This window comes from Staurois parvus, unplaced genomic scaffold (genome assembly GCF_062004578.1).
Source record: "Staurois parvus isolate SC_StPar_1 unplaced genomic scaffold, SC_StPar_1.0 ptg000151l, whole genome shotgun sequence".
Lineage (NCBI taxonomy): Eukaryota > Metazoa > Chordata > Amphibia > Anura > Ranidae > Staurois > Staurois parvus.
In genome coordinates, this window is record NW_028317947.1 from 20,088,387 (window position 1) to 20,112,425 (window position 24,039).

General features: G+C 40.7%; 1 protein-coding gene across 5 annotated transcripts in view; it reads right to left on the bottom strand.

Moving 5' to 3' along the window:
• TANC2 (tetratricopeptide repeat, ankyrin repeat and coiled-coil containing 2) overlaps nt 1-24,039 on the bottom strand; it is a 518,532-nt gene that overhangs the window by 128,626 nt on the left and 365,867 nt on the right. For all 5 annotated transcript variants that reach the window (XM_089674602.1, XM_089674601.1, XM_089674599.1 and 2 more), the window contains one exon: nt 17,870-18,052. In XM_089674602.1, the coding sequence (XP_089530728.1) occupies nt 17,870-18,052 (183 nt within the window). The remainder of the gene's footprint in view (nt 1-17,869; nt 18,053-24,039) is intronic.

A 24,039-nucleotide genomic window follows, 5' to 3' on the forward strand; every position in this document is an offset into this window, starting at 1 on the left:
TGCAACCAAAATGTCATGTAACAGCCATGTTATCAAGTGCATAATCCAACAATGGTTTTTCTACATTGGCTAATCTAAAGTTACCAGAGAAAGTTAGGCTTGGTCAATCTACATTATTGTCTGTATACAAAATAGGATTCTGGAAGAGGTCCACAGATATCAATATCAAATTATGTAATATTATAAGACAGGAAAGGTTGACATCATGGCAAGAGACTCACATCAAGTTTTTTTCATTATTTTCATTATTCCTCTGCATAAAAATCAATTCATTCAAAAAGACACGCACATCAGTGAAAACCCGAAGAATCATACCATCCCATATAAACCACATATTAGCCAAAACAGAACATGTCGATTTAAAAGATGAAGGCCAAGACATAAGAGGATTGGTTGTAACCAAAATTGCTGCCAAGGGACTATACAAATGTTCAATAATGTATAGTAGATGCTGTCAGACATGACCCAGCATTATTTATGACAGTCAATTATCAAAAGACTGAACGACAGAAACAAATCAGGTTGTGGAGTTTTGTCTGTGGCCGTTGGAATTCAACTTCCCATAGGGACCTGGGCTTAATTAAGAAATTCGAAACACGAAGTAGCACACGAAGTCACTGTATACATCACGGTAATTACATCAAAAGAAATTTACAACCAACTCTTTTTTAATTACCCTGCAGTTAGTGTAATTAGCAGCACCTAACAGAATGTGATTCTCTTGCAATCAATGGTGAAATCTCAGTGAAAACAAAGGAGGAAGGCCTGCAGAGGGGATAGGGGCTAAAGGACAACTAGAAGACACCTGGAATAGCAACCATGATAATAAAGGATTTTACATATATGATTGTATTAATTGGAAGGTGTTTTCAAAGTTAGGACCACTAATCAAACAAGTGTTTGAAAGTAAGGCTGGCCAAAGATGGTATGAATCTCAGCCGGATCAGCAGGAACTGCCGAGATTTGAACCATGTAGGGGCAGGCTGAATACACCCAAGTTAATTGATCAAATCAACCTGGGTACAGCCAGCCTGCTGGATTTTACATTTGATTATCACTAGGGCTGTTATAGCCAATAGCAATAATCACTGTGCTCTCCCAGCGGGCTCCATAGGAGGGATTCCATTGTCAACACTGTCTGTGTTGATGGGGGAATCATGGTTGCAGGAAAGAAATTTGATCCGTCTATGGCCTGCCTAAAGAAAAAGATGTGTTGGTAACAAACATTACTAAATGTCAAATACACATGGAGAGAGTTAAAACAGACCTAAAGTTTACATTTGCTTTCAGCTATTATACAGCATGAAGCAAGATGGGTAAGGGCATTGCACAGCCTTAGGCTGTAATAGCTGCCAGGCCTTGGCTGGACCTTAGCAGTGAGAATTCCATTCCGTGGCATCTGAGACCTGTGTATACATCTGAATAATTGAAGGCAAGGTGGGGCTTTTTATGAAAAACTACTTGCACTTTTAAAGAAATGTGCTCTACTAGAAATATGTAGGCTACCAAGAATGCACTCAAGTTCAGATCAGCTATATCAACGGCAAGGTTATTAGCAAACAAATCTTACCTGCTTTATTCTGTAGATAGTAAGGGTATGCTGGAGGTTCTACATACTACACTCACATGATCAGTCCATGTTTTCACAAATACCACCACATCCCAAACATCCCTTTAGACAGCACTCAGACAACATTTTTGAGGATGTAAGCAATAAGACTGACCCCTTATAATTTGTGCAGACTCCTGGAAGAAGCAGTGAGCCAATTCTGAGAACAAGGGGAATGCTATGTATAACCTGAATACTGCTTCCATGACTTCAAAGGGGGGGGGGGGGGGAAATATTTTTTTCTTGCAGTTTGAGAAAATCACTTCTGCAGACTGAATTAGAAAGGTTTTATCAATGTATTACATCAAATAACAGAATGACTTGTGCAACAATAGTTTTATCAATTCTTTTACATAAAAAGGAGTTTTCCTTTAAACAAGAATTGTGACTCTGCATTGATCAGTGTTGCAGGGACCCCACCTCCTGCTTATAACACGTTCTCCTCCCTCCGCCCACTCCTGTACTATTTTTGCTTCTCTCCCCCCTCCTTTCTTCCCAAACTGTTCTCTCTTCAAGTTCCTGTGTGAAGATCCACTACAGCCAGGGACACAAGTTCAGAGATAAAACAGAGGTCTGGTTATCTCAACAGTCATTTTCATCCTGAGGGTCTGGGACAATCAGTACGTTTGGAATGGTGTGCAAAAACTGCATCATCAATTCTGCAGGATCTTTACATAGTTTAGCAGGTCTTCAAAAGGTTAAACGTAATGTCTTTATAAAACAAAAGTATTAAGAGATCTTTTATCTAGCATAACGGGTGCTCCCATCTAGCTCAGGTAGCCCCCACTGTCTGATTTCTAAAGGCAATGGTATTTTCAGGAGAGGTATGTCCCTATGGGTGATGCTGCACAGGAAGGAGTTCACTGCTGTGAAATAAGCATTCCTTCCAGAGGACCAGGAATGGCAACCACCAGCAATGAATGGGGGCATTAACCATGGGATAGAGCAGTCATCCTTTATCTTAGAGGCTTTCATACATGTAAGAAAAACACAGTAATGTGGACAAGGTTATCAATTTAAATCACGCTTGGTTCACACTAGCCAGACTCAAAAGTCGCGTGACTTTCAGTTCAACTTTGGAGTCCACCTTTGACAGGACTCCGATGTGACTTTTTACACTCTGTGGCATTGAAGTTGTATCGAAGGCGGACCTAAGTAGTGCAGGAACCTTTTCTAAAGTCGAACAGACTTCTGTATTATCAGCTAAGACATTGAATTTCACATGTCATCTGACAAGTCGGATCCTATGTCGCAGCAATGTGAACGGAGCCTAATTTCTAGGCAGAGCTTGTAAATATAGTTGCAGAAGCAAAGCATACCTCCCAACTTCATGAAATGATAGAAGAACACCTTTTAGCACACAGTATGTAGGCAAAGGACATATCTCTATTTTTGCCCTGGTTACACGGACCCCAAAGATCTAATATGCATAAAGTGATTGGATAAAACTACCCAAGTGCTCTTTTGACCTCTATTTATCTTTTATATTGGCTTTTAAAAATAACCAATGTAGACCAAAAAGAGGGCCAACTGAGGGTGCACAAGGAACAGAGGGATATGGTCTCACACAGTCCCTTTTTTGAGACCAGCTGGGAGCTATGGGGTAGCCATATTTACTTATCAAATACACCACAACACTTTGTTACTCTTATAAGTTCAGGCCTTTTATGTGAATGTTGGGGTACACTGTATTGTAATCTCTGTAACATTTCTTACTGTACTATGCAGTGTCAGCTTTATCCAGCAATGAACAAGCAAAGCAACTATTAATGCCTTTCTTGGCTGAACATTAAAAATCAAGTCAATAAACTAGCGCCATTTATTGGGGCCTTAACATCGCTAAAATGAAGGTGGCTTTAGTTCTGCACGCGGTGATAAAATCTGCATTGAGTTCTGTCCCACTGTTCTGAACTACTGCCTGAAAGTAGAAAATGGTCAATCTCATTACCATGCAGGGAAACCGCACCAGTCCTACATTTAAACCTATAAATAACAGATGTCAGGTGTTTCCCTATTCAGATTCTATTACATTCCTTATACCTGTACTCTTGTGGCTTTACAGGATGCTTCTAGCTATCACATCTGGAGGGTCTATGATTATTATCCACTAATTATGGGGGCAAATGGAAGAGTTCTGATGACTTGCTACACAAGACATTGATGGTTGGTTTGCTTCAACATATACAGTACATACTTAAAATGTTAATTAGGTTGCTTTGAAGTAGCTAAGTAATATAGAATATTTGCTATAGACCCATACTTAGGGGTTGACTTACTAAAACTGGAGAGTGCAAAATCTGGTGCAGCTGTGCACAGAAACCAATCTGCTTTCGTTTTGTTTTTTTTTGTCAACGCTTAATTGAACAAGCTAAAGTCAGAAGCTGATTGACTAACGTGCCCAGCTGCACTGAATTTCGAACTCTCCAGTTTTAGTAAATCAATCCCTCAATGTCCACTGTATCACTTAAACAAGAATGCCAGAACACTCTGAAGACGGGAATCCAAAGCTAGGCGCTCTTACATCATTTTTATAATATAGTTTTCAATGTCTCTCCTAGCTACACAGATGGACCACACTGCTGCCTTTTAGGTAGGGGTGCCAAATAATAATGTCCATGGCTACCATAAACACTAGTCTGGAGTGAAACTTTAATGAATGTGCTTTGAATGAATGAATTTCATTGTATGAAAACTGTTCTAACAAGCAGATCAATTATCACTGAAAACAAAACTGCGCTGTAAGTGACGAAATGCTAGCTATATATCACTGCCAAAACTTCTGCAGAACATACTCTATGTACAGAGTACAAATCTATAAAATTATGGCACATTTTAAACAGTATTTTTAACAATTTAAGCAATAAAAATATATAATGTTATTAAAAAGAACTCCATTGTAAAGTCCAACTCCAACCATTCATTAGTTTTTGATAGAGTGGGGAAAAGTTAAAGTGTATGTATTTCCAAAACTTTTTTTTTTTTTTATAAGGGTTGGGTAAAGTATGGGATAAAACTTGTCAGATTGATTTTTTCAGTCTGTGAACTGTTAGGGAGATTTCCCTTCACTTCCTGTCCTGGGGACAGCAGGAAGTTAGGGGAAATCTAAAGTTAAGCTAGCCATCCACTGTTAGTTGTTGGCTGAATGGAAAAAAAACAGATTCCTCCATCCACAAAAATGAGGTGGATGGAGTATTCTCTCAAACCCCGCCCCCTCCCCCCAACGGGACAATATATTCTGAAAACTACATCTATCACTGTCAGAACATACTGATAAGCGGCTGCAGCCAGTTGTATTTACTGAGGTCCCATATAAAAAAAGTTACACTAATAGTTGCCGATATGGTACTTCAGTAAATCCTGCTTCAGAATCATTCACACAGGCATGCTGCAACCAGGCGTAGGTGTGAATGGGTCTCTAATATTTAAATCTTGGAGCTTATATTGTGTTTGTTTGCACTAAAGCAATCAATTTGTGTATTTTTAATAAAAATCTAAATTTCATAAACAGTCGTGCAAGGTTTCCATTTCTCTGTGATTTTACACAACCCCTCCTTTTGTATGACCACCTGACTACTCTCTTCTCCCACCATGCCAGGGAGATCATTAAGCACGCCAAGGAACTTTTGTGGCATACAGAATCTCACAATTCAACCAGTTTGTAGTTTCTGCATGTTATGAGGAAAAGACATTCAAAGTCTCAGCAAGACAGGATAACATATATTGAGTATTATTGCCATTTGAGTTCCTCCAGCTTCAATATTGGAATAAGATGGAGCCTGTACATTTTTAGCATTCAGAATGGCAGCAGGGACTTGTTTTCAGCAGGACCAAAAGCACCAGACAACCTAGTGTTCTTAGGAGCCTTCACATCCTAATATGACGCACTGCTCCCTCACAAAATGGATATTGGAATAACCAGTGTACAGAAAGATGTGGAAAATAGATGACCGAGTCACTGCAGGTGGCAGATGGAGAAATTTCACCTATACAAGTTGGTAATCACTGCCACAGGTTTTCATTTTTGATTTTGGGTGATCGTGTATTATTTGATCAAGACTAAGGTTTTTGGCTAATTTAGAGGTAAAGAGTCTTTGTCTGACTTTAATGGAATTATAGTGATACATGTGTTTAGGATCCCATGGTAGTGCATTTAGTCTTAAGCCATCCATAGATGGATCGAATCTCATCTGGTTCAGCAGGGTCAGGCTGAGATTCAATCCATCTATCGGCATAGCTGCTAGCAGTAATCATTGTGTTCTTCTGCCAGTTACGCTAGGCACACCCCCCCCACACACACACACACACAATCGGAGTACACAATAGCTGCACGGGAGGGATTCCCCAATCCATTAACACTGACGATTTTCCCCTATCCCGCATCATCTATGGCCCACCTTAGAGTAAGGTTTTTTTTTATCCCCACTGACATCAATGATTGGACTTAGTTTATCCTCGCTGATACCAAAGATGGGGCTTATTTTTATTCCCACTGATACCAATAATGGGACTTATTTTTACTCCTAACGAGACCAATGATTGAGATTGCATCCCGTGGTTGCAGGGAAAAAAAAAAAAAAATCAAATCATCTACTGCCTGCCAAAGACTGCAATGGATTTACACAATGCTGTAAGAGAAGGGGATGGCAAAGTGTGGAATGCTCCACAATGTGTAGATTTAGGCATGTAGAGATTGTGTATGAGAGATGTATTATACTCATACCCGGTGTGTAATAATGGGAGCAGTAGTGTTCTGTTTTTAGAGCTGCCTCTCTCAACCTTGCATAATCTATGGCTGACTTATCAGTCAACTGTCTGGTGATTAAAATATACCGAATCCATTGAAATCTCTCCATTATAGTTAGAAGTAAAACTACATTCTGCAAAGTGCCACCAGGAAATTGAATTCTATTAAGCCTTCAAGGAGGGCTGGAGCCTAGGGAGACTCCACTGCTAATTTTTTTCATCAATTTTCAACAGTGCAGGTCATTTAGAAAGACCAAAACTTGTCCCCCACTGCCTACAATATCAGCATGAATGTCAAGATGCATAAATCTGAACATGGCTGCTTTCTATTCCCAATTTCCCATTCCAGCATAAAATGTAACAAACAATGCAACACAAACAAGATTGGCCCAGTTCAAGCTCTGCTCCTCATAAATTTCTTATAACTGATTTGCATGTTTCCGATACAGAGCCCAGAGGGCTTTATAGGAGATTTGATGGTTGTGTGGTGCACAGAAGCAGCAGAAATAAATTCACATAAACAATACCATTAGGAGTATGTCTAGCCTGTGTATATGCCGCGCTACGGGGGAATGCAAATGCCCGTTGCATGCATGTAATGCGGCAGAGGGAAACAACTGTAGGTCTGGGACCGGAGCAACGTGATCATCCCCTTATGTACGTCATTGGGTCCCGCTTCTAGCTGCAGAGCCAGGAATAATCACGTCACTCCTCAGACTCTGACGCCTTCATACTCGACAGGTCTTGCGCTGATCCAGGAGCTGGTGCTATGTGCCGAGCCTGCTCCCCGGCACAACAGAGGACACAGACAGAATACTCAATAAGATAAGCGAGAGTAGCGATGATTAAACGGGTTTAAAGCAACAACATTGTCTACCTCTCTCCGTTGTAAGATTAAGCTTTATGATGCCACATGATTCCACAGCTGCCTAATAAAGAAACTGCACAAAGACTGGTTCAGGCTGCATTGCACCACTGCACACAGGATCATGTAACATATCCACAGCACCGTCTGTCACAGAGCACCACACATCATCTCGCTGCACATTGCTTGTTAATAACATACACGGCAAGATCTACCTGTGCAATGGTTTCAGACAGTTCCTACAATAAGCCACATTTCATCAGAGAGCATATTTCATAATATAGCACAAAGAACAATCTAGACCAATCCCTTTTGTGAAATATGGCTGCTCTATGCCATGGGCATGATGTCTAATCCATCCAATTTTAGATGGATTACGATTTCCAGCATATCACCATGGTCAATATTAGGAGCAACAGACTGGCCAGATTGGCATTCTCTTAGAAGGATGAGACCCGATAACAGCTGTCCCTCTTTTCTGTTATTTTAAACAGAACCTAATGAAAACGGTCTATCAACAACGGAAAACACGGGTTACACCGCCACACATGGCACAATCCAACCACTGGAACCATCTTTTAGATACTTTTATCAGCTGAATTGAAAAATAGTTCAATCGATGCAGCTTCTTTTTTTGTTTTTGATCGTCTGATGGCAAATCTTATTGATTTCTTTCAGATTCCCACTGATTTTATTCTTAATATTGTACTGCTCATTCTCTTTGCATTTACAGTCATTGTTATTATACTTTTAATTGTATTTAATCAAAGAACAATATATCATATCCTTCAGCTAACTGCTTCCTATATATGGTATCTGCATTCATTTTCTTTATTCAAGCTTAATTTCCTTCATCTCCACGTGGTGATCCTGCCGATAACATACTTCCTGTCCTAGGGTGACAATGCTCACTCACCGTGATGTATTTATATGGAGGAATAATGTTGTCACTCTATGGGGGAGATTTACTAAAATGGAAGCAATCTGGTGCCGCTGTGCATGGTAGCCAATCAGCTTTTAACTTCAACTTGTTCAATTTAGCTTTGACAATAAATACTGGAAGCAGATTTCAACGCACAGCTGCACCAGATTGTGCACTCTGCAGTTTTAGTAAATCTCCCTCATGACAGGAACTGTTCTAGGACTATAAAACACTTCTCCCTTTCCCTTAAAGTGGACCTAAAGGTTCATTGTTTTCTTTAAAATAATAAACACATCATACTTACCTGCTCTGTGTAATTGTTTGCACAGAGCAGCCCTGATCCTCCTCTGGTCTCCTGCCTGTGCTTCTGGCCCCCCCATTTTGCCGAATGCCCCCAGAGCCAGCTGCTTGCTCTGATGGCACTCGTGCATGCCCGCCCCAGAGCAGCCTCTGTGCGTCTATGCAAACAGAGCATGGCTCAGTCTTGCCCCCCACTGCCTCTTCACTGGCTGTGATTGACAGCAGAGGGAGCCAATGGTAAATATAAAATCTTCAGCATTTACAATCACTTTAAACTTTAATATGGGGAGGAGGGGGTCAGGTTTCTATAATCCAAGCAAGAGAACTGGGCAGGGCTAGTAACATTGGTTGGGATTTCTGTACAATACCAGCAATGTGCATATGAAGACAGAATGTTCAAAAACTGTGCAATCAGTCATGACACCTCCTCTTGAAACACATCTAATAAAGGTAAGAGGAAAACAAAAACAAAACACACACACACTTTTTATTTTTAGGTATGCTGTGTGAATAGGAACACGTGGCAAACATAATGAGGTTTTCTAAAATTTGACTGCAAAAGTGGAAATACACTTTAATGTTGAGGTTACATTTCCTATTTTTTTTATTTAAGATTGATTGACTGATTGAAAATGTTTAAAGTGATGGAAAAGATTGCTGCATGTGTGGCCAACACTAATCTAAATAAACAAACTGCAGTGGGCCCCCATAATGATACCCGGAGCTGCAAATTCAAGTGATTATATTGCAGATTTCTACTACCTGTATAATTAGATAAACTGCCGTACATACAAAACCCACAATCAGCCAAGGAGGACATGGCCACTGTCATATGTGCAGCAGCACAATCAAGCCTTTATAGCATTCAGGATCTACAGACTGCCCCTCCCCATCCTCAGATCCATTCTAATGGAGCTGCAGACATACAAACGCATGACTCATATGAACACCAAATGAAACATTGCCAGATTTGAAATGATTATCTCGAATAACCAACTGGCTTCTTATTTTTTCCCTTTTCCTTTGCTACATTGATTTATATCTCTCTACAAGAGTTTTGGCTTTACTCCATCGGCAGCTAGTGCAGCAATAAACAAGGCAGGCTCACTCCTTTCTCTGTAATATAGAATTAAAAAAAAAAAAAGTCAAATTACAGTCATGAGGCCTTTTCGTAAATACGGCAGTTGGGATTACGATTCATGTGTATGATGCACTGAAATCCTTAACAGTGTTGTCAGCCCTGACCAGTTTTCCACTGGTGGACTACAGTACACCTCCCCTTTATGTAATGGAGATGGGGAGAAGGGGTGGGTGTATTATAGCCCAGCAAAAGAGAACTGGGCAGGGCTGAGAACACTGCTTGCAATTTTAGGGCAGCAGAGGCAGAGTTGTCAGCTTACTGCAGAAAGTTAGAAGCAAACTGGATTTTTTGCAGATCAACTGGTATTTTTCTGTGCTTTCAGTATTTTAAAGAGAAAAATAAACATGAGAAGTATTGAAAAGAGACCCAAAACATTTTTATTTTTCCCCAGACATACACTTTATTTAATATAGGCAATTCATCACTACTGCTGGCACGATACAGAAAAGCGTTTACACCCTACATGGGCAACCTACACCCTACAGAGAAAGCCGTTAGCCTACAGTAAGTTGTGCTGCAAATAAAAAAGAAACTCTTTTACTGACATCATCTGTATATTAAACATGTGACTGACACACACACGCGCACACACACACACACACACGCACTAATCTGCAATTATAAAGGCAAACACCTTTTTTTATGCACAAAGTCTAAGTCTACATGCTCCTGTAAAGTATGGAGGTTTGTAAGATTTTACAGTTTAACAGTGAAAAAAGCCAACACTTCGTTCCTGCATAACGTCTCACTGCAAGAGATGCATTTTACAGAGTGTATCGATCCCTAAAGCAGAGTTTATGGCGTAGCAGTCCCTCTGGGAGAAATATAACTTACGTCTCTATGTGAGTCAGACCTGCGGAGCCTCATTAGAGGATCAAACGAGTTAACACAATAAGCAAGCCTTTAACTCTCTATAAACTACTGCCCAAGAAGGGAACGTAAGCAATCAGGCAGAGACATAAACAGCTTTTCCAGCAACACAAATTTTGGCTTAATCCTGTTTTTTTCTTCTGTTGCTGAAGAATTTGCAGACGCTGCATTAATACAGAAGTGAAAAAATATTAGGTGTTAAACAGCACCACCTAGCAAACTATCGTTTATACAAGTGCTATGGTACCAAAGCCTTCTGGCTCTAAAGATGCCTGTCACCTAGACACAGGATACACAGCCATTTTTGTTAGACTGAATAAATAATTCAGGTGATCAGTCCTCTATGGGCTTGTTCACACTACATACATTGACCTGCGTTATTCTGCACAGATCATCGCAGGCTCAGCAACTGCTTTCTATGTGCTCTGTTCACATCACAATGCTGCATTTTTTGCAATGCACCAGTCTCCACACTGCAGTCCAGCTGTGGTGCATAGAAATAATTTAAATGCGACTTTGTGATATTTCAATACAATTATAAGAGGTAAACAATGTTTTACACCTCCCACCTCTGATAACTTCTCGGTTCAGAATGTAGACTGGTGTAAATGAGCCTTAAAAGCTTACTGCTTGTTTCCTATTTACATTCAGATAAACCTTAAAGAGAATCTGTCACCAACTGATAGATCAACTTTATCCATAAAAACTTGATTAAAAAACACTGTTCAAAGCAAGGAACATACATTCCACATTTATAGTTATGTTGTGAAAATTAGCATGTGCTTTAAATTGCCTCCAGCATCGTTCTTTATTTCTTGCCGGAGGCTGCCATTTTGTTGAAGCCCAAAGGCCCTGAGCAGAAGAAATCGTTAGGCTGTCAGCAAATTGGCCTCTAGTGGCTCTGATTTTTGGCACAGAACTGAGGACAAAGAACAACTGAGCATGTGCAGAGCAGGATGAGATTGTGCATTACTGGATTTTAAACAGTATTTTTTTTTTAAATTTGTAATGTTTTACATAGCTGATCCTGCAATAGGGGCCAGCCTGAAGAAATCTATCATGACTTAATTTTCTGACTAAAGTTTCAATTTAAAAAAAACTGCAGGTAAAAACACAGAAAAATCAATTGTTTCAAAAGCTTACTTGTAGCACTTTTTCTTTCCATAAATGGTTCATCTGCAGTGTGTCTTTAAACTTGCTAGAAAATGTGATTACTCCAGGAAAATTATTTTCCCATAAAATGTTATGGGAAGACTTTTGTTAAAATGAATGGTCTGGTGACAGGGTCTCTATAATCAAAATAATACTAAGGCTTGTGTTTTTTTTTCTTTTACATAACAAACATGTTATATTTACCTGCTCTGTGCAGTGGTTTTGCACAGAGCAGCCCCAATCCTCTACTTGGGTCCCCTGTCGGCACTTCTGACCCCTCCCCTCTGCTTGGTGCCCCCAATAGCAAGCCACTTTCAAGCAGGTTGACTCACGAGCTGTTCTCTTGTGAATGGAAAGTGTCTATTCCCACACAGAGCTCCTCATTGGCTCACTGTCTGTGACTGACAGTAGCAGGAGACCCGGAAGAGCTGCTGCTCTCATACACATCACTGAGTTGAGAAGGGTCTAAGGTAAGTATAACGGGGGAGGGGGCTGACTGCACCCAGAAGATTTTTAACCTTAAAGCATAGAATGCATTAAGGTAAAAAAAAGCCTTCTGCCTTTAGAACCACTAACTAAAAATGTTGTGTTATGCCAGTGGACTTAGGATAGGGAGAGCATTTAAAAATTAGATGTCCAACTTAATTATATGTAAACCCAATCACTAAAATCTCACAAAATCTTTAATGTGACAAAGAAATCTCAAATGTAATTTGAGTATTTTTTAATCTGTAGATTTTATTAAAATAAAACGTGATACTCTTGCCATGAAGTTCTTGCGTGGGCACTTTCTTGAATAGGGTGACAACACTCTGGTCCCTGACTCTCAAATGTCTTTCTGGGTTGTCACCTGGTCACCCACTCTTTCCTGGAGACTATAAGAGCTGTGCCGATGCACTTTGCATGGGCATGTTCCACTGCTGTCACCACCAATAAGTGTCTGCAAAAACCCTGACACTTAAATCTTGTATCCATCCTGCAGATGGAGCTCAAATTTCCTGTTAACATGTAAAGCAGCATCAATCTAAGCTCTGCCAAAAGAAGCCTGTTCATCCCTTATCAGTCAGCTTATTTTGAGGTTTTAATCTGATGAAAAAACTCAAAACAACTTTATCTCTGTCGCTTCATCTGCTGTCTCTTTAGCTAACCTATAGTGCTGTGGGAATCATGTCTTGTATAAAATATTGGCATAAAATATGCTGTATGTATAAAATAAAAAGGTATTAAACAGTTTAAAAAAAGAGTTATATCCTGTGTTCTCTCCAGCATTTCAATCATTGCAGTGAGAGAGCTTCTAGCAAACTGCAGATGTGACCTGGCTCCCCTTGGAAAAAACATCTTCTTAAAACTCTGATCAAGTAACAATTCCATAACAGCATTTTTACCATTTTATTCATTAAAAGGTGTTTTACCTGCTCAATTCTGTGTGTTTTGTTTAATTTTCCTTTTAATGCTCAGTTATATGGCGTGTGGCTATATACATAGCTTGCAAGGATCCTACCTAGGTACTATTGGCATGCTGAACATTTCAAGATTTTTATTGAACAGTTTAAAAAACGTATAACGTTTAAAACAACTGTATTAAATCTGACCCATTACAATTTCCCTTTACACCGCCATAGAAGCTATTACCATTGAACAGCCCTGGATTGAACCCTGCACATAATGCAGATCATTGCATAACTGGTTTAAGCACTGCCCTCATCCAAGCCCACCATTTTCATATCTACCCATTTTGCAGCATGAGAAGAAGGTTGCACAGCGCATAACCAACTAAAAGGAGTATGAACAATCCTGAGGGATCTGGCTGATGGGACTTACAGTGCTAACATTCTATTAGTATGTTCTCTGCCATTTGTATTCCCACAACATACCAGTCAGCTAATAGAACCCACGGTACATTGGCCCTAGATAGTGCGGGTGCTTGTGTGACTAGTTCAGTTCTACTGGTGGAGGATCTTATGATGTTAACTGTAAACTGAATATGATGGCACTATTAGGCCTCATGCACACTAGGTGTTTTTACAGCGGTTGTTTTGGGTGTCAGATGTTTTTTCTACAGCCAGTAAACTCCCCAGCATGTTATTCGATGTGCCCATGTACCCATAGGCTTTTATCAGCGTTTTGTTTGGCCAGGGTGTTTTCAGCCTGGACCCCCCGGAACTACTGTGTTTGAAGAGGACTGTAAAAATGCTCTAACGCCAAAAAACGTGGCTATCAGGCGTTTATTAGCGTTTTTGAGCCTCAACCTTTTGTGGGAGTATAGTTTTACTTAAAAAAAAAATGCAAATACGGAAAAAACGCTAACCCCCCTGCCACAAACTGCTAATGCAAAAAAGCTAAAAAAACTAGTGTTTTTAACGCGACATTCTATAGCTAACGCTACTGGCGTTTTTATAGCGTCCAGTGTGCATGAGGCCTTAAAGCTGTGATGATATATTTTGCATACTTCGTTTGGGCCATCTTGGCATAATGTAGGTATGCATATGCGGTACCTGATCTACCTCTGTGGAAGCTATAATCACTGTAGTAGCCTGGGCTACTACAGTGATTTAGAGCTTCTACAGAGGTCAAAGAGGTATCACAGCATCAGGTATCATTGTGCCAAGCTGAAGTTCAGTTTTAATTATATACCATAAATGTCTGGAAGCCTTAAAGTGATACTAAACTCTGGTTTAAAAAAGAGAACATTATATTCAACTATGTATTCCTTACTCAAAAAACGTCCCTTCTCTTGCTCTCAGCCTCCTCCAAATTATTGCTGCTAACTTCCTGTTACATCCATTTTCCATGGTCTGACTGTATATAGGAAGGTAACCACCCCCTTTCTCTCTCCCAAGATGGATTACAAACAATTGGATTTGTAGTGTGCATACAGCAGTGTACATGACTGTTACTAACGTGCACTGCATGTTACCAACAAATGGAAGTGAGGGGGAAAAGGAGAGCTCACAGAGGACGTTACAAGGAGGCAGAGAAACACAGGAATGGTTTCATCATAAATAGATTAGGACCAATAAGTATTGGATGGGTATCAGTTTTTGTGTAAAATAAGGATACTGTTTAGGGCCACTTTAAAAACACATGTGGGGTGCATTTTTATCATTATTAATGCACAGCAAAAAATAGCTGAATGTTCCTTTTGTAAGCAACAGGACACAACAAATTATAGCTGAAGGCAGTCATCCTGGTAAGTGCAGGACTGATCTAAGATAATGTCAGAAACAATGAACACGGAAAAGATGCAGGATCTCATCCATAACGGGAAATTAATTACCTTTCCGCATGTGACACTGCATGGTATTCTTACTTCTAATACACTACAGGTGAGTTAAAAGCTTAGAAAGTGTAGTGATGACAGTTAACAGTGTAATGTGGGGGGTATAGCAAACAGAATCTAGCTTTCACTTTTCCACTGCAGATACTACAATCTGGCCAGAGAATGGTTACAACTGGCAAACACTGTCTGTTCCCAATGATGCCAAGTTGACAGGTATCAATCTAAAGCATCTAGTGTGGATCCTATCTGCTCTCTCCTCCTTCTGTTATATTTTTGAGTCACTTCTGACAAGTTATCCCGACACCACAGAATTCCAGGAGACAGCTTCGCCCACCCCCACCAGCATAAAGAACGTGATTGACAGCTTCAGCAGTGCATGTTTAACTATGAGACTGTGTAAAGGGGGTGTGTGTGCTCATTCCCTCCACTCAGGTCTCAGATTACACTCACCTCCCTGCTCTATTCTGTGCAGTGTGTAACATCAGATCCCTGCCCCCCTGTCCTTTTCAGCTCAGAAATGTGGTGTAAAATGTGTGCTTTAGGAAGCTGTAGAGGAGAAGAACTGAAGATACAGGTACACCTTGTGTAGGAGGGTTTGTTTCATGTCTGTGTATTACCTGAGGCCAGTCACTACACTGGGTACATGTAAGGGTTTACAACCACTAAAGCTGAAGTTCAATGTGCTCATATTTTTCCTTTCCTCCATTCCCTCCTCCTCATCATGCTAATGTAATGAGTAAATAAATCAAGTTTTCATTATAGCATCATTTAGACCCAGTGTCATCATCACTTGGTCTCTGTGCTTCTTTATGCAACACAAGCATCTGATAACTGGTAGGGAGGCCCAGCAGGGAGCTGTGCATAGCTCTGAGTAAACAGGAAGGTGTGGTAATGCTCACATGTTGTACTGAACCTCCATAATTAAAATAACTGAAATCCAATAACTGAAAGGGGTGGGCCAGGGACAGTAAAGCTGGGGAGGAAAGGACTAGATGATGCTGGATGTCCTCTTAATAGGCTCACACAAAGAATCCCTCTGCACAGGTAAAAGTTATACTTGGGTTGCTTTCAAAAATGAAGAGAAAACTGTGATGGTTCTGGAATTTTCAGACTTTTGGAGAAGGTGCAGGAGCTGAAACATGTTACATGTTCTACCCTAAAAATGGGTGGAATATGTAATATGCTCCAAAGGTGAACTTATCCTTTCAGTATTTATCATAGCAGTTAAAAAGCATGAAAGTAGTCTAGCAGTTTTGGGCAGTTGATGTTTGCTTACAAAACCAGGAGTAATATACCGCTTATTTTATAACTTCTCTCATTTCTTAACTTATCCTTAAACGCCACATGTACCAGCCAAGGAATGGACAAACAGAACAATAGACCTCTATGCTTTTCAAGCATTTATAGCACTTTCTATATTGATATAATTACTTAGATCTTACCAGTAAAGCTAGACACAAACTTTAAAAGGAGTTCAGAAGTGTAGGCACAATCTGATCACTGATATAGCTTGCCATACACATACAAACTCAGCTCTCCTTGAGCTTGTGAAAGTCAGTGCAGGTGGGTGTGCACTGTGCAGACACATCAAGTGCAGACTTATCAGCGGTCCTCAGAAAAACACCAGATAATTGTTGGTTCCTCTCAACATCTGTGGTTAACTGATGGGCTCTGGAATCCAGCTCCAGCTTTCTGGGTTTATGTAGATGATGACGAACACAGCCTTTTTCATATGAATGCAGCACTGCTCAAACACATGCAATTGACCTGCTTTACTTTCCATGTGAATGAATCTCAACAGGATTGGTTATGTCCAAAGAAACACAAAACAGGTCAAGTGCAGCACCAGAACAGTCATCCACACACTACAATTAAAGTAAATAGGAGCCAGCGGACTTCCATTTAAAGTGCGTTTCAAATACATGGGAAAAAAAATAGCTTCACAAGAAGCCTTAAAGCAATTTGTATGGAGATCTTTCTTAGACAAGTGAACTTTTGAGATGAAATGATGTGCTTCTTCAGGTTTGGTTGGTCTGGTATAAATGGACTGATTCCATCTAACAAAACAGCCACTAGGCAAAGTTATGGCATTTTTTATGTACACCTTGTAGGTGGAAATACGCAATTCCCACTTTAACTTGGCTGAGCCTTCCCTAGAATGCTCCATGTACACTAGTGTTTTTTAGAAGCTCAGAAGATGCTAGAAAAAGAAGCTGGATGAAAACCGCTAATAGAAATTTTGTGCTGGTTTGTCGTAGCGTTTTATTAACCTTTAGGAGCATTAGAGTTTTATTAGTGTTTTTAATGTACATATAGAAAAAAAGCTAGAAAAAAAAGCTGTTGGAAGAGTTTTAGTAGCATTCAGCATTTCTTTTTCCGACGGAAAAAACAATCTCAAAAACGCTAAAAAATATATATTTTTTTTTCTGCTCCTAAACGCTGAAGCTTGAAAACACAGCTAGCCTAAAGTAGTATGCAGGGACACATAGGATAACTCTATTTAGATTCTAGGAGCAGCAAGAAAATGCTGCTAACAGCTTCTAAAAGCTTAAAAAAAACATGAATGTGCATGGAGCCTAAGTGATAAGAATAAAGTACACTATGTGTGCCACTCCAATTTGTTGACCTAGTTAGAGCAATGAGTGTTGGTGTGACCGAAAACGGACTGATGTCACCTCACTGGTCCTTCTGGGGGAGATATACAGTATGTCCAACTGTGACCAGCCTGTCAACCAACTTGATTGGGCTACAGCCATCTCATGTCTATGAGAGCCTTAAAACGTTCAACATCCATTACTACTACCCACTCCTGACAGTCACGTACATGTGCACATTGAAAGGTAACTTGGGGAATAAAAATAAAATACACAAATGGAATGATTAATTGATAAATTCTCCAGCTTTCCTAAAATATTTATACAATGTACATTTTTTGGTTTACTTTAACATGAAGAGCCTCTAATGTCTGCTGCAGAGTCTGTTCTTACCAGTCAGTTTCTTGACAGGCTGCAGCCGCACACTGATGGCCTGGTGGGTGAGCAGGGGAGAGGATGGCAGTGAGCGGGACATACCCTCCATTATTCGTATATGCTGCATGCCCTCAGTCACAGGCAGGGGGGTGATGGAGTAATCTGGCTCAAACGCACAGTCGTTTTCAGAGGAGGAGCCACCTGCCAGAGAAAAAGGGACACAATCAAATTATTATAACTAAACTTAACAGTAGGCAGCACAAAAATATATATAAGCAATAACCAACTTTTAAAAAAAGATATCAGAGAGGTGTAACTGAAGACTGCAGGCATAGTGGTCTATGATTAAACTAACACCACATGAATCAAATTCAACTCCAGAAAAATATTTTGCACAGAAAAAAGAAAAAAAAAACATTTTAAAGTGTTTCAGCATCTCTGTCAATCAGGCATTCAAGGAAGGATTAGGACCCCGTGTGGCCATTTATCTCTACTACATGTCATGGTTGTACAGGTCTAAACCAGGAAAAAAATGCTTCGCTCTCAGGATGGAAGAAGAGAATACCCTGTTTTGCAATGTGCAGTTGGTGTGGTCAGTAAGGTAGTAGAGCAGGGGGGTTAAAAGCCTTTCCTTATGAGTATTACATTTTGGACCGCACATGACATGCTTTGGAAAAGTTCCTACAGTCAATTCTTAATTTCTTCCACCACAGGAGCCCTGGCCCAGGTGGTTAAACACAACTTTACTTCAAGTGGGAAATTCAGACTCTGGCATGCCTTCTCCCAATCCCATTCACATATAGCAGGAAATTTGCCATGGGTCACCTTTCAGGTCTAAGCCAAGATTTCCATTCCACATTTCATATTATTTTTATTTAGTCAACTGTTCCTTCTTTAAAAAAAAAAAAAAATCCTCCATTTTTATTTTACCTTATATGTATCTGTAATATCTTCTATTCCATCATTACATTCACAATCTTTCTTTTTATTAATAAAAGCTTTTGTACTGTTGCAATATATTTGCAGTCACTGCTAATGTGTTTTACACACATTTATGTGCTTAAGAAAAATCTTTAAAAGTATAGGCAATGAATGCGGAGCAGAGGATGAAATATGCACTAAGGTGGGGGGACAGCAACCCCTAGACTGCTATCTATTAGTAGATAGTGGTCTGGGCTTGCTGACCCATCATCTCAGAGCATCAAACAGAGTGCAATGCAAGGGGACAATTTGTAAAGTTGGAGCTGTAGTAGGGATCAAGAGCCGCATAAGCTGATGTCTCCTCTGTAGTGCCGGCTCCTGTCCCATGTAAAGTGATACCAACTGCACTCCACCTCTTATCCCGGGTAGCGGTCTCCAGAGTGGTTCCAGCAGCAGGAAAGAAGAGATCTTCAGATCAGTGTGAAGCAATACACTGGGCAGAATAATATAGGGCTGTGTTCACATTGATGTGCTGTGGTTTACCTGCACCGTGGGTGCAGTGCAGTATACAGCTTTCTTGTCCTCAGCCATAGACATCTATTATATCCTGCTGAATGCAGTAGTTTTGGTGCGCTTTCACAATGTGTACCACACCTGCAGGATATAACAGAAGTTTATGGCAAAACACAGATAACCCAGGAAAGTCACAGATGCACTTTACACACGCAGTGCAGGTAAACCACCAGTGTGAAAGCAGCCTTGAAGGGTGCTCAGAACAGTAAGCATTTATTCACATTTGCAGTCTGGGGGTGGTGGTAAAAACCCATAGTTAAGACATGCTTTTACCAAATCCGCCCCAACAGCACACTCTTTAGCTGCCGTGGCCAGCGGTGTACACATGTCGCAGCTACAGCAAAAAGTATACGCCCTATCATGGGGGTAGCACCGGCCAAGCATGACCCATTCAAGTGAATGAGGCCGCTCTGCAAGTGCCCTGCAACCTTGTGCAGTACAGCAAACAAGGGGTTAAAACAGGCAGCGTTGTGCTGCTTTCCCACCACCTGCTTTAACCCCTTGGATCCCACAGAAACATGCAGTTGTGGGTCGCTTGCAGAGTGGCCGCATTTACTTGAATGGGTCATGATTGGCAGGTGGTAGCACCCACCAAAAGTGACAGGGGGTTTATTTCCTGTTGGGGCATGTGTACACCTTTGGCCGCTGCCTCAACAGCTAAAGGGGGTGGGGATTGGGGGCAGTAAAACTGCACCTCAACTGCAGGGCTTTACCACCTCCCAACTTTATGTGTGAGCTGGCAAAAGCAACTAAAGGCTAATTCACAAGTGCTGCTCCTCCGAAAAGCTACCCAAGTGTGTTTGACAGGTGGTGAGGAGGCGATATGATACGTATGGTAGTACGGCAATCAGAGGTTTAAACCAGGTGTGAGGAGGCAACACTGTGCCCGGTGATCTTTGATTTCTCCCGTGTTGCTCAGGTAGATCGTCTCCTCTTTTAGGCTGCCTATCCCTGTACTAAGGCAATAGTTAGTGAAACCCCTACCTGTGACAAAGACAGAAAGTACTGGGGAATCCAGTACTTGATGGTGAGTTGTCACCAGAACAAGAGGCGAGTGTAACTTCCCATGACAACTGCCTAAGACAGCAATTCCCCTCACTTTATAGAATTTTCCTGTTACTTCCGGTTGGGTCTCTGGGAATGGAAATGAAGGTAAACCTGGAAAAACTCCCCCCCCCCCACCCCCCTCAAACTTACAGAGGTATAAAAAAAACAAAAAAAACAGCTTTGGTTATACATATGCTTTAAATTCACCAACTCTGTGGAAAAAGCTCACAAAAATAAATTGTACGGAGACATAGGAGCTCAATCACCAATACTGTGGTTCTGCTGAAAATGAAACCTCCTTGGTTCAATATAGTCAAGGAATGTAATAAATTCCACAACATGTTTCCTAGAAACAGGCATTCGGAAAAAAAAATCACCACTTTACAGAATGCATAAAACAACCTGGTACATTTTCAGTAATTTCTAAGGCCTAGTAGGCACAATGAGAAAAGAAAAACACAATTGGAGTGATCGTCCAATAATGTATTTATTAATACACAGCTCCTTAGCCCTGATCCTGACAGTTCATGCAAAAGTATCTGAAGAGAAAAACACAGACTTTTCTTGTAAGATTGACCAAGACCACGCATGCTCAGAAATGAAAGAATACATTACATCACTTCCAAATTTGTATTCTGTCTTATGAGAATTTTTGTAATTCTAGTAACCTGTTTTCGATACGAGACTAACAGACTAACATGCAAACCCCACCCCAAAAAAACGGACAATCATTCGCTCGATATTCTCATCGTGAGTACCAGGCATCACAATTCCTGCGCATAAAACAAAACACACTTCTGATTGTTTTTCATCTGTAGAAGAGTACAAGGCTCCTCATTAACAAATAGCCATGTTGGTGTAAATAATGGGAGCTCACTATTTATAAATACCTTCCTGGATTTTACTTTATTGATAGCAAATAACTACAAATGTGTACAGACTTTCTAAAGATTGTACATAAATATTGGATCTTCTCTTTCTTCAGTGGAAGATAAGACATTGCTATAGTAGCAGTCTGGGAATTCTGCCAAACGCTGGGTTATCTTCCCCTTGCATTATAACCATGGTTTACTAGCTATTTTACTATTGTATTCAAAATGCCTTTGTGTTAAAGGGGAAGCGTTCAATATACTTCCAGAGAAATACCCCATTGCTGCAAAACTGCATGCAGCCTTGCTGCGTTTGTTCCCAATGGTTTTACAGACACATGTATTAGCTGCTCCAAGTCTACATGTACTAAGAAGTGGCTCCCTTCATATTCATAGTGTAGATATCCAGGGCCAGTACTAGACTATTTTGCGCCCTATGCAAGACCAGTTACTTGCGCCCCCCCAATAAAAAAATAAATACAACATTTTAAAAACAATGGAAAATATTAAATCAACAAAACATGAAACTGCTAAATTTTATATTGCAAAAATAAGTGCCATAAGATGCCACCAGTACCAATATTAAAGACAAAATCAGTGTCACAGACTGACTGTATCTGTGGCTGGCAGTGGCAGTGTCACAGTTGCAGCGAGTGGAGGATGATGGATCTACACTCTGACAGATCTCAGGCTGGAATTCCTCAGGTAATGGGGACACACACAACACCTGAACTGAGCGATCCCATACAGTGACAGATCCGATACAATACACCATCACCAACAGTGACATAGATCAGCAGGCACTAGAAGAGCAGGCTTTGGGACTGTGATGATGCACATGTGATGGTCAGCCGGCCAAGCGGCCTTCTAGGACACACTGACAGACACAAGACATCAGAGTCAAACATTACCTTCCTCCGCAGCCGCAGCTGCACCTCTGCTGATGAATGGGAAGAGAAGGGCTGGAATTCCACAGTGATCAGCAGCCATGAGCCAGCTTGCAGTAAGGGACTGAGTCTAAGAGGAACACTGGAAGGAGCGGCAGCTCAGCTGCTACAGTAGCCCCAGACACCAGGCATCTTCCTCTGTCTTTTCTTCCTCCCCTCTGCCACCCCTTCACCTTAGCTGGAGGATCATTCATGATGTGGCAGCGTCCCACACAGAAAGCATGCCAGCCTGTGCTGTACCCAGGTGCCTTTAAGTGGCAGTGCGCCCTAGGCGGCCGACTAGTTTGCCTAGTGGAAGCACTGTTCCTGCAGATTTCATTGTCTGACAGAATATCTGATCTTGGCAAACTTATGCTCCTGCTCCAAGTATCCTTTGAGAAGACTGAGATTGAACTGCATAGGCTTTCCCAAGGGGACAGTAATGAGGGCTTTCAGACACCGTTAAAATAAATTTTTTATCAAATCTCTGTGTGAGTAGGGCCTGCTCTTCTCTTTCTAAGGGAATATGAAAAAATATGTCGCTGTACATGCAGCCATCACCTGTTGATTAAATCAGAGACAGGATTTTGGTAATTCATTCAAATACAAGAATGTGTTTCTGCCCATCGTTCACAGGCGGACGCAGGGGATCATTTATGAAAGCAAAGACAGCTGGAGCTGTGACCCATCGTAATCAACCAGGTGTTATTTAGTAGGACAATAAAGACATCTGACTGATTTGATAGCGGCTCCACATTTTTATAGTCTTCATTAATCATCCTCAGAGTAGATCTGCACCTATGCCACATGTGTGATCCACATAAATAAAGCGAAATGGGTTATAAACCAAGTATGAGTTAAAATGAAGAGCTCATAAACATGACTGCCAGTTTACAATGCATATCTAGCACACCTGGTAAATGACATATCATAGTGCGTTTAAGGGCTTGTTGACACATAACGAGCAAGGAAATATGTGTTGTCATGTGCTATGGTTTAGAGCACATGGGGCAATGCAACAAAAATGCAGCACACAAGACCTTTGCCCAAGCATGTAGGAGTTAGAACAAGTCTTACAGAAGTAGATTGATGTCTGGCCATGCTTTCTGTTGCACAATGCAGTAAAAAACAGGCAACATGCTAGGTTTGCATCATCCCAATCACTCTCCTGGGAAGGAACACTAGGAATGCCCTTGCAGATCAATACCTGTGGATCCCTGATGTAGGTGAGCACTGTATACTGAGCCCTGTGAGCATAAAACATTAGGGGTACCTCCATTTTCATGGTAAAAAAAATTAGCAAACAACATATATATATATATATATATATATATATATATATATATATATATATATATAGTTTACAATTGCAACTCAAGTCATATTGTAATTTCATGTTATTAAAAATTACCTTGCCTTTTCAATCTGCAGCACTTTTGTCTGCAAAATACAATGCAATATGGCTACCTGTAGGTGTTCTGTACACAGATGGTTATGTCAATATTTCCATCGCACACGTTCCTGGGTCAGGCTCAAAAGCAGTGAGTGCTGCAGCAACATCCAGCTGGGAAGGTGCAACGTTTCGGAAACACGCAGGGCCCCTTCGTCAAGCACGTGATAATGTGCATACAGTGACACAATCCATATAGTGCTATCCACCAATCGAATATCGAGAAAAGGGTGACATCCCCTGACATCATTTGACGCCACAATCTCGCCAAAATACATAAACATCAATGTAAAGTACATACTGTCATAATGTATGTGTATAGCATGACCCTCTCAGGATCAGCCTTTCGGCATCAATAGTCAATCCTGGAAAGTCTCATAACCTCCCGTTGCCTGAAAGGAT